Here is a 12,631-nt window from a genome sequence, read left to right as displayed (position 1 = left end):
TGGGTGTTTTGAAGCAACTCTGCCACTAGAGGAGAAAAGTTATATCTGATTTCACATAAACAAATTAAGCTATGTTTTAATGATGTGGTTAACCTTTAATAGAATTTGGGGAGAGGGGAACTTTTTTCTTCTCCTAAAACAACCTAGAATGAAAAATCTAAACATCAGGAAAGTCACCAACACTACACAACCGCAGTTTAGAAGCTTGCTGTTTTTTTCTTGATGTATACAATTAAAACTGTGAGGCAATAGCTTTCACAAAATCAAAATGGGCTATTTTAAAGACACAGCTGGACTCCGAGTAAGATCAAAGCTGTCTGTCATCATATAGTGAAAATACTCCTTCAGAACTGTACATTTATAAAGCATAATGAATGTTCACAGACAAAATTTTGTTCTAAACCCTGTAAAAAGGCGACAAACAAGTAAGACGATAGCAGCAATACACTTTCATGAGAAGACTGGGGAAGGCAAGCCAAGGTACAGTTCAGGACTATGCAGGCAAAAGGCACACATGGTAGATGAAGACAGGACAAGTCAGGCATGAACAAGACACAAATATAAAAAAAATCCTGTTAATGCTCTGTGGATAAACAGCACAGGCATAGTTCAGCTCACATGCTATAGGAAGGTATGCTAAGGCTGCTACTGGCCCACCTGAAACCTTCTCCAAACTGAACACACCCAGCTCCCTCAGCCTTCAAGTGTTCCTTGGTGGCCCTCTGCTGAGCTCGCTCCAGTTTACTGATGTCTTTCCTGTATGGGGGGCCCAGTATTCTAGATGCAGTTGAACGACTGCAGTAGTCTGATTGCTCAGTCTCCTGGCTGTGCATCTGTTCACGCAGGACAGGATGCTGCTGGTCTTCCCTGCTGGCTCATGTCCTGCTTGTGCCCACCAGGACCTCCAGGCCCTTTTCAGCAGAGCTCCTTCCCAGCCAGTCAGTCTTCAGCCTGTACTGTTGCAAGAGTTTCTTCAGTTGCAGGAACAGGACTTTGCATTTGCCCTTCTTGAACTCCCCAAGGCTCTTGCTGGTCCATTCCCTCCAGCCTGCCTAGATCCCTCTGAATGGCAGCTCAGCTCCAGCAGAGCAGCTCCTGTGAAACTTCCCTCCTTCCTTGGTGACAGCTCATGTTCTCCACAGCTCCCTCATAGCTTCAAGTTATCATTCTCCTCTTCAAAAACTCCTCATGACTAATACCGACAGTAGTTTTGCCAGCTCACTTTCTGCAGCAGCCTTCTGGCTGCAGCGAGCTGCTCCTCTTTCTCAGATCCCACATAGGCCAGTTTGCAGAAGAGCTTCTCTTCCTCCAAACCACTGCTTTAATCTTTACATGGACCACAAGAACCTTCACCACTCCTACCAGAAGTCATTCCAGACAGGAACACGAGTGCCATCACGACAAGTTAATCTTTCCCTCAAAAGTTATTTTTTCTACTTCATAGTCGAAGGTAAGATCTGAGATATTTTAATTATTATTTTTCCAAAACACATCCTTGAAATAACATTAACTACATTGATCCCTCTACCTCCAAGCTACTGTTCTTCTTTCCCTTAGTGCAAAGGAAAAGAAATGCATATAAAAACTTACGCCCTTCTTATTTATTTCACTGTAGCACTATACAAATGAATTCAAACAAACAAACAAACAAAAGAAACTGACCATGGGATTAATTCTTTTCACATGAACACTTCTGAACTACACTAAAAACAAAAGCAGTTCAGCTTCAGAAAAGAAGAAGAAAAACTAACATGAAAAAATGAGGACTATATATTAGACAGTTCTGCAGACATTCAGTCATCAAACCTATTTACATACATATACTAAGAAGAGAAGAGATGAAGCTGTAAGAGCTTTATCGAAACTGCAGTGCCACAGGCAATAACTAAAAATCTAGTTCAGGAGAAGATATCATTATGAAAAGGCAAAGTTAACTATTTATGAACCTCTTAGTTTAATTGTGTAGTATTTATCTATTCATAGATGAGAGTCTACTATGTGGAAATTTTCAGCTTTTAAAACCTTCACTAAGTTTTTAGAAGGTATTTCCACTCCCACCCCAGTTTATCTTGCAAATGGAGTTCATCCACAACTCTCCAGTAAAAACTCACTTTAAGCCACAACTGAAAAGCAGTATTTGAGAAAGTTAAGGAGTAAAAAAGCAGAAACATATAAAAAGTTGCTATCTTAGAAGGAAGATTTTTAGTACTACTGTAATGTGCAATATAGCAGACTTATTGCTGTTGAGGGAACCATACATTTGGATTTCCCAACTTCTGTGAGTTTAAAATGTGAGCGGTAATGTTGCAATATAGCAGTTAAATGTAGTAAAAAGGATAAGAAAATTAAAAGAAAAGGAAAAAGACTCTGGTTATGTATTTATAATGGTGGTAAGGCATTATTCTCTTCTGAGATCACCTTTAAAAACCTGAGGGCAACAGTCTTAACTATAGACTAAAAACGCTAGCTGTAGCTATTAAAATAGAGATTAGAAAGAGCTATCATCTCCTTTGAATGCCTGAACTTTTACCACCTTCACTCTAGTTGTCTTAACAGATGAAGTCTATGCATCAATGGATCTTTGAGAAGGAACATGAATCCCAACGACTAAGAGACAGCAGAGATTCAGGAGCCATCCTTATAAAAGAAGCTGAGAAACAACATGAAAAGAAGTAGGAAAACATTACAATCACAATTCTGCAAAAACACATTACCGAGTAATGTCAGTCTATCACAATACCAGTTTGAAGCCTACAGGCATGTAGAGCCACTGATGCATCTTAGTATTTCAGATTCCTTCTCAACTCCGTGAGCTGTTGAGCTTATATAATTCGCAGGTCTTTTCAAGAGTCCCGTGAATACATAAATCCTCTGCTCAGATATTATAAACCTCCTTCTGAACAGTTCTGAGAATGACCCCTAAAGATGCTAAGCTACAAACATGTGCCAAAAACAAGAAACAAAAGGACAGCTACCACTTGAGACTTTTTACAAGCAGATACAGGAAAAACACATGTATCTATTTCCTAACAACCTGGCCCAGAAGACAGAAAGAAAAAAAAAAAAATCATCTACTTTTTTTCCCCGTTTGTTAGGCCAACTCTTCCTTGACTATTAAGACCTTAAAATTTTTTTGTGACATCAGCCTCTAAATGCCATCCTAATGTAAATGACGTGCCAGTAACAAGAAAAAGGCATAACTGCTTTATGCCTATAGAATGCACCAGCAAAACAAGCGTGTCTTTCACAAGGTACTTAGAATTTACTATCTGCAGCTGAACTGGAGGCTCTAGACAAAAGGAAATGGCAGTTATAATGCAACCTTTACAAAAACATTTCTCATAGGTAATGAAATTCTTCAGATATAGCACTTCTGTGTGCATTCATGTTGGTGGTGGTGTACAGCAAGCAATTGTCTTTCAAGGCTTTTGCCTTGGCAATAGCTAGAGATGCCTATTTGTCCCACCTCACCCATTCCATGCACAAACAAGGCAGCACCTGCTATACAATCTCAAGTTTTTCCTCAGCCAGTTTCCTCTATAAATGGAGGAACTAACTAACAGAACACAGAGCAATGTGGTGAATTTCCATAAGGGCAGGTGTCACCTCAGAGAGCTCCAGCTGGGAACCAACCCTCTTGTCATTTGAAGTGCTCCATATACACAGACACAGTATGGACAATTCCCAGCAGTACTTCATCCTACACACACACAGGGCCATCTATGAAGACCTAGAAGACAAACTACAGTATTTTTTTCCCTCCACCAAAGTCTTTTCTGCCTCCAGCGCTGCACACTGCTCAGCAAGAGGTCTGAGCTGCAGGAAGCCGAGCAGCGAAGGCATCAGCAAAGCATGAACAAGGCGTTCTTTAAGCAAGGCCACTGGGGCAGGCTGAAATCTTAACATGGGCACTATCATGCAGTTGGTCCATGTTAGCGGTCTCATCACATGCACCGCAGCAACCAATTACCCTATTGGAATCTCTTGGTACAGACAATTATGGCCCTGAATTTTCAGAAAAACAATGAGCTAAAAGAAATCACAAGAGAGATCTGCCTTTTTTGCAGCTGGAAGTAGAAAATCCTTCTGATATCCAGCATACACCTTATTTCATAACTGCAACAGCGTGAAATTTAAAAAGGAAAACCAGGCTAAGTCATTTCCTGACTCAGAATCTTTATAAGATTTGTCTAGAGTCAAAGTTCATGAGGACAGATTAAATCATTCTCACCCTTTATCCCAAGACCACTGTAATTACAAGCTGTATAAGCTGACGAGACACTAAATCATACTGCTACAGACATTTTCGCTACCAATTAAAACATTGGGGTTTATATTTTTGCAATATTTTCCTTTTGTTCAGAAGTTTATTAATCACAGTCAGTACTTGCAACTTTTTAATATTTTGTGGGAATGAAACAGTTCCATACATTGTATCATAACCTTGTTCAATCATTTAATTTAAAGACAAATTATGTCTACATACTGTCTTCTGTAGAGAAGTAAACTAAATAGCACATTCATTTAAACTGGATTTCATAACAGCAACTACGTATCTACATAATGCCAGTAATTCTATTCATATTAATAACCCATTTAAAAAATAAATGCTAGAACTAAAAGGCCCCATAAACTCACTTAAAATGACGAAGAACTTCAATTCTCTGATTCACATGGATTCATTTTGATTCACATGAAACAAGAATTGCCAGAAGCTGAAGCTATTTGGACTGGGGAGGAGACTCACCCCATTTTTAAAAAAAAAATTTTAAATTAGTAAGAAAATGTTACTTTGTACAACTTAAGTCTAGTTCATTAGTATATTATTCTCATTAATAGATATTTTCAACAATACATATTTAATTCTATTACATTAATAAAATAGTTTTAGGGAGTGTATTTAGCAATACTATGTGAGTAATCAGTTTTGTAACAGGGAAACAGTTTTAGAAAAAGGTTAGATCAAGCATACAGTATATTTTTATAAGTATATGGGATTTGTGTATATAGGATTTACTCTCATCCCCATTTTGTAGTTGTCCAAAGACAAACATTTCAAAGACATACAGTATTATCTGTTCTGTAACCTGAATTTAAAAAAAAAAAAGTATGAACCTGCACATACCTGATCCTAGCACTGGAAAATTCTGTCTGCCACGGGAATAAAGATTCAAACTGTATACTTCCATTTTTCAACAGCAGACAAAACTAAGTTCTTAACCCATAACTTCACATCTTTACTACTAGATCACTGGTGAAGTGTTTTAACTGTCATTTTGCCTCTTGGCACATAAGTCAGTTTCTTAAACAAACCAACCAACCACAACAACAAAATAAAAAAACAAAACCAAGAACAAACAACCCTTCAGAAAGAAGAGGAACCTGTTTATGAACACCAACAAAATATCATAACCACATTTAAGATGACCCTTCTTCCCTCCTTCTCACATTATAAATCTTATCAAAAGAGAAAAATTGGAATGTATTTTACCAATTTTATAAACACTGCAATAATTTCTCTTCATGGTCCTGTTACCTTAAAGAAAAGGATAAAACAAGTGTTTTCACACCATAACTAAATGTGTTCCTAGTACTACCAAGACAATAAAAAGGGCACCGGTAAGTATTAAATATAATGAAATAAAGACTAACTTCTGCTCAGAAAGGACAAAAGTGATAAGTATTGTAAGCTAGGAAAAATGTCAGGGGAATAATGATGAATTAAAAAAACCTTTTCCACATGGAGAATTATCCAAATGGGACTGTTAAAACTTTGAAGTGAAAACCTTAACTATAATGCTGGAAGACTACAAAAAAAAAATTTCTATTAGCTGCTCCAAAAACCATCCCACTGAAGTATGGCTTCGAAGTCCTATTGTAAAATATTAAAAAATGAAATCTCCCCAATTCTTTATGGGCACTGAACAATATGCTTCAAAACTGATTTCTTGAAGTGTTTGAAAGAAACACTATAGAAGCAAAAAATTCTTTTAATTAATACACAGAACATTATTATGATGTTCAAGGAAGCCTCTCATGAAAATCTATATGAAATTGGCAGTAAGCTAACATTTTATACTGAAATGAAAAAGTAGGAAAGTCTGGATTTAAAGCTTTTCATAATTCTACCTTAGCAAGCTGCGCAAGAATCAGTAACAAGAAGATTAATGATTTTGAAGTTACTGACTGCTTAAGTGTTAAATTATATTTCAAAACAAATCCAGAAAAACATAATTGCTTCTAGGGAGCTAAACACTTGTATTATTAATTTCCTAACACTGGCTGTTATTACAAACCAATTACAGACTTGTACTTACACCTGTGAAAATCTCGGCAGTTTCAGGTCAGAAAAGGCCATGCTTCCTCTTATGTGTACTGGAGGCAAGAACATTTAAAGTCCCTACTTTCCTGATAATAATCAAAAGAGACCAAAAAGCTTCCATGAATGGCACAAAGTAAAGCAGAAAATGAAGACTGGTCAAGTACATAAACACAAAGCTGCTCTCTTGATTCCAGGTAACCAACAGCAGATTGCCATATATGGAAACTAATTTAAGTATTAACCTAAAAATCTTTTTTTTTTTTTTTATAGTTAATATCCACTGATGCATCCTTACCAAGCTTCAGGCAACAAGAAAGCATATTCATGTGGTGAAGTAGTCTCTGGAAAATTGGAGAGAATTGCCTGTCTGTGTGGAAGTAAAGCTGATCCATGGAAAGTGAACAGAATTTCCAGGGCTCTGACATTGCTTTCCTAAAGAGCAAAACATTAAGTTGCAGAACTAGCTTAAGACTGATTTAGACTGAAAACGAGCAAGAAATGTAAGCTTAGGTCATGCAACAAACATTTAATCTTAAAATTTTCCTTAGCAATAAAAGAAAAATTAGCTCAGGGTCACTGCATTTATTTATTTACAATCAAAAACACCCCCCACCTCTTAAATTCCCATTGAAATTCAACCAAGTTCAAAGGGGGGAAAAAATGCACTTAAGTGAAAACAGCAATACCAACACAAAACTACATTCTAGTAAAATAAATCTTAATACCCGAGCATAAGTTCTTGCTGAAAGTACAATATTCTGATTTCTGAACCTCTTGAAGAATTCACCATCATAGTGCTGTTCAGCTGCATGAGGCCCTCCAAGGATTTCCTTTAAAAAAAAAAAAAAACAAAACACTTATAAAAGATTGTTTTTTATGCAAGACTTACAAAAGCATCAAAAAGCCTACACATTTCTTTATCTTAGGATGAATAAGTATGTGATTTATGTGGAAAAGCATGCTGTTGTTTTTTATTTGTTTCAGTGTGAAAAACACAGATGCATTTTTGATTGATAAGCTAAGACAATTCTCTGCCTTATTTTAAAGAGGGTTTAGACAACATTAGTTACAAAGAGATGTGGTAAAAGTCATTATGTGACTAGTGCCAACTGCGAAGTTAAAGTTAAAAAACTAAGCAAAACACAGTTTGACATTCCAAAAACTTTCACCTTGGTAAGCTCATGGAAGAAAAAGATTTGTTAGAGAATCTGAATCAAACTTGCTAATTAGACTGACAGAGGGAAATAACAGTAATCCTGCACCAACTCCACATCCCATGTTGTTGCATAACTTAATTCCCTGCAGACACAGTATGCTCAAAGCAGACTTCTGCCCACCTATACCTCTCAACACTAGAAGCCGGCCATTTGCAACAGTGAAGCAGGAGAAACACGGTAGCTTGAACAGAAAACAGCTTACTTTTCTCAAGTGAGAGACTGTAGCATTTCAAGAAGACTATAAACATTAATACTACAATATATAACAAAAAAGATATGATGATCCGACGAAAAAGTTACAAGAATGCCTTTTTTTTTTAAAAGAACTGTAGCCAGATACCAAGTGTCCTCACCTCATAGGTTTCAAGGCGATCAAGGTAAGTTAACAGCTTCAGCCTGCTACGGCAGAGCTCTTTTTGTTCCAGTGTCAGCCTGTGTTCAAAACAGGAATTTTCATGCTTGCAATTGATATTGTACATCATGTGCATATGAAGACAATAGTTACACATCTTAGTGACTTTGTGCACTGGAATATATCAAGAAATGAAGTAAACCGAGAACTTTGACACAATATAATGCCTATTAAAATTTAAACCACTTTCCTATTAGGAATAACATACATGAGAATAATTGTGTACTTGCAACTCTATAGTTAGAATAAACCTGTAACTCTGAATAAAACATGGCCTAACATTTCATTTACTTTGAGAAGTTTACTGATAACAGCAGTTCTTGATGCTTCTTGGCCTCATTTTCCTTTCTAGTATCCATTTCTTCATCTGGTGACAAAAAGTCTTCATAGGGAATTTCAATGTCCACCTCCCCTGGTAAGATAAATCTGGAAGACAAAACCAACAATGTAATCAATGTTGATTAAAAAAAAACCCAAACAAACAAACAAACAACAACAACAAGATATGACGAACTGATTTTTGAATAAACATACTAACACAGCTTTCTGTTTGTGTCTTGACTAAAAATCTAAACTTTTCTAGAAAATAATAATACTGAGTTTTGCTGTTGTAAAGCAGCAGGCACTCATCACAAGCCAACAAGAGGCATCATCTCATTTCCACCCCCTCCCTAAAACAAACCAAAAAACCCAAACCACTAGCCACACAGCTATGATAGTTGATAAAAGTTTCTAAATTCCACAGGTAGCACTGGGATTGGCAGCAGCTCTACAGCATACAATGGTAATAGATGACTGCACAACGAAAGAACAGCCTCTTCTATTTCTACCACCAGGAACCGAATACCAAAGAGAATTGTCTCTGTGTGTATTTCCCCATTGACCCACTGTGTTTTGCTTTGTTCCCCTCCCCACTTGAACAACAGAAGATCATTACAACAATTAAGATATACAACAAAATGCATTTATAGGTGTAGTTGCAGCTTCCAGAAGATACAACAGAAACAGATTCTCATAGAAAAATAGCGACATCAGAAGTTCTCTGTGATGAAGAAAATAAAGGGCATCCAAAGAAGAGGGAAAATGCAGTACAAAATAAACAGTGATTTTACCTTTGTAAAAGGTAAAAGGAGAACAGGTACCTTGTGGACATCTTTAGAATAGTTTGATTCAAAGCATTACTTTTCTTTATGTCCTGCAAAAGCATCTTAACATTTTCACTAGTGGTTGATAAAAAAATTTTACCAAATTACTAGAAAAGACTTCATACACCACTCTTTAAAAAGAAAACAAACGAAAAAAATACTCTTCCCAAACCTGCCGCCATCTTGTCCTTTTCCTATGGCTGCAAGAGCCTCCAAGTCTGTGCCTTTCAAGCCATACTGAAGCAGCTTCTTAGCAGCATCCACATTCTCTGGAACTCTTTCCAAGCACTCGTGAAGAACCCATGCGCGCTTCTTAATTTTGCTCTATCCAAGAACAAGAGTATAGACAGAACATTATATGCTTCAATTCAAAGCAATGAAACTGGAGATGTTAAAATCTTCTAATGTGTTTCTTTCACTTAAGAAAATGTCAACTTAACCTGATGACTGACAATGTGAACCAATAAAAAAAGAGGTGAGAACGCAAAAAACATAATTCCCTCAAAGTATATGTGGCAAAAAAGGGCAAAGAAATGCCAAATGATTTAGTAGAACTTTCACAATAAATGGAACAGAAGTTATTATTTGTATTCCCTAACTAGTATCACTCCTCCTTACACTAAATAAAATGTGACCTTTTTGGGCTAAAATGCAATTGTTATAAACCGAGCGTATCCCACAATAGCACTAGAGCAATTTTCAGTATCAACCTCTTCACATGCCAATAGGATCCTGTGACAGAAAGGACACACCAAAGTCACAAAATATTATTAGCCTTATCTGCTGATCTTCAGTTGAGATTACACAGAACATGGAACATGGCTACTTATAAAAATCTTATTTTGACATTCAATTAATATCTGACTTGAAAAAATAAAAATTAGATTATGTTTCTCCTGATCTCTTGGAAGACTTTACCCTGTAGCACCATTAGGTTGTGCATCTTTGACAACGCTTGTCTGTCGAGTTTGAAGTCTTTCTTCCAAGCCAAAAAAACCCACGTTGGATTCTACTGAAAAGCTCCAGTTACAGGTAGCAGAGTTTACTGTAAATTTTGCTATTCAAACTTTGCTATATAGCTACTGATACCAACTACACCTTCCCATTTAATTTTCTAAAATACTTGGAAGTTATTTAAATGCTTCATATTTCCAATTATTATTATTCATTTGCCAGGCAACAATCTACTGCTGCATGTGGGGGAGAGATTACACCAGAGACAGCAAGCTGCTATTAACAGAAAATACTTGAAAGGAAAGATTTCCATTAACTTCCAAGGTCACCGGATCAGGCCTTCAGTTAAATTAACAAGATCACTCTCTTCCACATGACATGAAACGGAATTTGCAGGACAGCTCTCCAAACTGCCACCAATTTATGTTGTATAAATTAGAACACAATTGAGAATTCAATTTCTGTAAACACAGCCATTCTGATAAGAAAGCCTGAATGTCACAAAAAACAAACCCACCAAGTAGTCTTGAATTGAAGCAACGTTAACAGCTGACTTCCTCCACTGTCTTTGATACACAAGATCAGAATCAAGGCCATATGCCTGAGCCAAAGACAAAGCTTCCCCATATTCTTCATTATCAATCTAAAAAAGCAAACACGTGAAAATGAAAGTAATCTGATTTCCATATGAAACAATCAATATTAATTCTGTGTGTTGAAACAGGTAGAGGGATAATTACTGCGGGTATGCTTAAGTAGGTAGGAAAGAGAATGGCTCAAGGTACAGATGAGTAACACTCAGATCTGATGGACACCTCTAGAAAATCAGAGATTTTTCCTGAAGAAAAAGGAAGAAGTTATTTAGGTAACCAGTATGACATCAGCACTCCCTGGAAACTAACAGCTATAGAGTGGGCTGGTTTACCATCAGAAAAATTGAAATGGCCTAGACAAAGTACTGCCTAGAGTAGTCGTAAAAATGAAGTATCTGTTCTTCGGTGAGAGTGAGTCACAGGCCTAATTTGTATGCATGCCTGAAAAAACATGCAAATAAACTTATACTCGCATCAGAGTATAAGTTAACCCATTCCCTGGCCAATAACAAGCTCAACTGATTTCATTCAATATATTTGCCAGGTCTTTCATTATTTGTAAACACTCACATGAGTACAGTTCCCAGTCTGGCCAAGCTAATGATGCGCAGTGTCTCCTCAGTGACCTGCACACTTCATCTCATTTTAATTATTATAATGCTAGTTTTAAACAATGATCCCTTCAATTACATAACACAGTACACTAAGAGACCCCTTAGAAACATATGCCTAAATCCTTTTGTTAATATAGCAAGAATTAAAAGAAAAATAAAAAGTTCTTTCTAAATAAAGCTGATTATGAGAGATATGACCTTCCCTTCTATACTTACTTTTCTCTGGTACAGTTCCTCTGGAGTTGTGGATCTCAAACTGACAAGGCGGAAATTCTTTGTAATAGTACGTGGACGTTTCCGTGGAGGAGCAAATCGTTCCATTTCTGTCACAAAGTACAGGCCTTGCTTTAGGTAACTGAAGTATCGGTCCTTAGCAGAAGTTTCATCATCCGAGTCAGAGTCATCTTCTCCCTCATCTTCATCACCAGACCTGCTCTCCAAGCGTAATCTTTTTGGAACGAGTTTTATCTCACACTGCACAGAAAACAATTCTTAAGGGTAGAATATGAAGCATCCTATGAACATACTACTACATCTCAACTAGTTTGGTGAGAATTGAGTAGATCTCCACTTTCAGTACTTCAAATTTCAGAATCAACATCCTTCCTCCCCTTCTCCTTTCAACCCTTTATTTCTCTGCTTGTTTAATATATTCCACAAACCCTGACCGGGTCTGTCTCCTAGATCAGAGGCTTCATTCCTTACCTACTGAAGCAGGAGTAAAGGTTTGTAGTAGTGTCCTACACTACCCTGGACAACACAGAACTATGGAGACATCTTAGTACACTGTTATTTAGCTTACTGCAGTGTACAGCAATGTTTTCAACTCTCAGCTATCCAAAGCAAGGTTTTCTGTATGCTGGTCACTGGCTGTATCTGATTTTCAGAATAATACAAATCATTCCAAAAACATACATGCAAGCTTTGGTACGTATTGAGATATTCTGATAAATATTATTTTAAACTTTTGTTTAAGATATTTAAGACCTATTTCAATGTAAGCCTTACGAAATAGTCATTTTCTTCATTTCAAAGAAAATTCCTGGTTAACTTCTTAACCAAAATTATGTTCTACTCCTTCCTGGAATCCTACTAAAGATGAACAAAAATAGATCTCTTACATGGCTTGGTCTTAATTTAAATGCGTTCCTCATTTCTCTTAAATACACTCCCTCTGTAAGAGGCATCTGTTTCAAAATGGGACAGGATGCTTGCAGTATTCTTCAAATGCACTAACATACAAAGCAGTGAAAATTGTCGACACAAAACTGTTTCCTACAGCAAGATTCCTCTCATTAAGACTCAGCCTTCTAGGAGTTTCTCATCTACTCTCTAGAAGTTATTTGACAATTAAGTTTTTATTAAGACAGTTGA

The 12,631-nt window shown here is 36.7% G+C and overlaps 1 protein-coding gene across 1 annotated transcript in view; it reads right to left on the bottom strand.

Moving 5' to 3' along the window:
* The window catches only part of NBAS (neuroblastoma amplified sequence), a 209,704-nt gene that overhangs the window by 164,064 nt on the left and 33,009 nt on the right, over positions 1 to 12,631 (bottom strand). The window contains exons 14-20 of the mRNA XM_009332472.1: positions 11,474 to 11,731; positions 10,568 to 10,693; positions 9,269 to 9,420; positions 8,243 to 8,377; positions 7,893 to 7,971; positions 7,048 to 7,152; positions 6,618 to 6,754 (exon numbers count right to left, since the gene is read on the bottom strand). Of these exons, the coding sequence (XP_009330747.1) occupies positions 6,618 to 6,754; positions 7,048 to 7,152; positions 7,893 to 7,971; positions 8,243 to 8,377; positions 9,269 to 9,420; positions 10,568 to 10,693; positions 11,474 to 11,731 (992 nt within the window). The remainder of the gene's footprint in view (positions 1 to 6,617; positions 6,755 to 7,047; positions 7,153 to 7,892; positions 7,972 to 8,242; positions 8,378 to 9,268; positions 9,421 to 10,567; positions 10,694 to 11,473; positions 11,732 to 12,631) is intronic.

This window comes from Pygoscelis adeliae, unplaced genomic scaffold, assembly GCF_000699105.1.
Source record: "Pygoscelis adeliae isolate BGI_AS28 unplaced genomic scaffold, ASM69910v1 Scaffold168, whole genome shotgun sequence".
Taxonomy (NCBI): Eukaryota; Metazoa; Chordata; class Aves; order Sphenisciformes; family Spheniscidae; genus Pygoscelis; species Pygoscelis adeliae.
The sequence above is the reverse complement of the archived record's forward strand: the minus strand, read 5'-3'. Positions and strand labels throughout refer to the sequence as shown.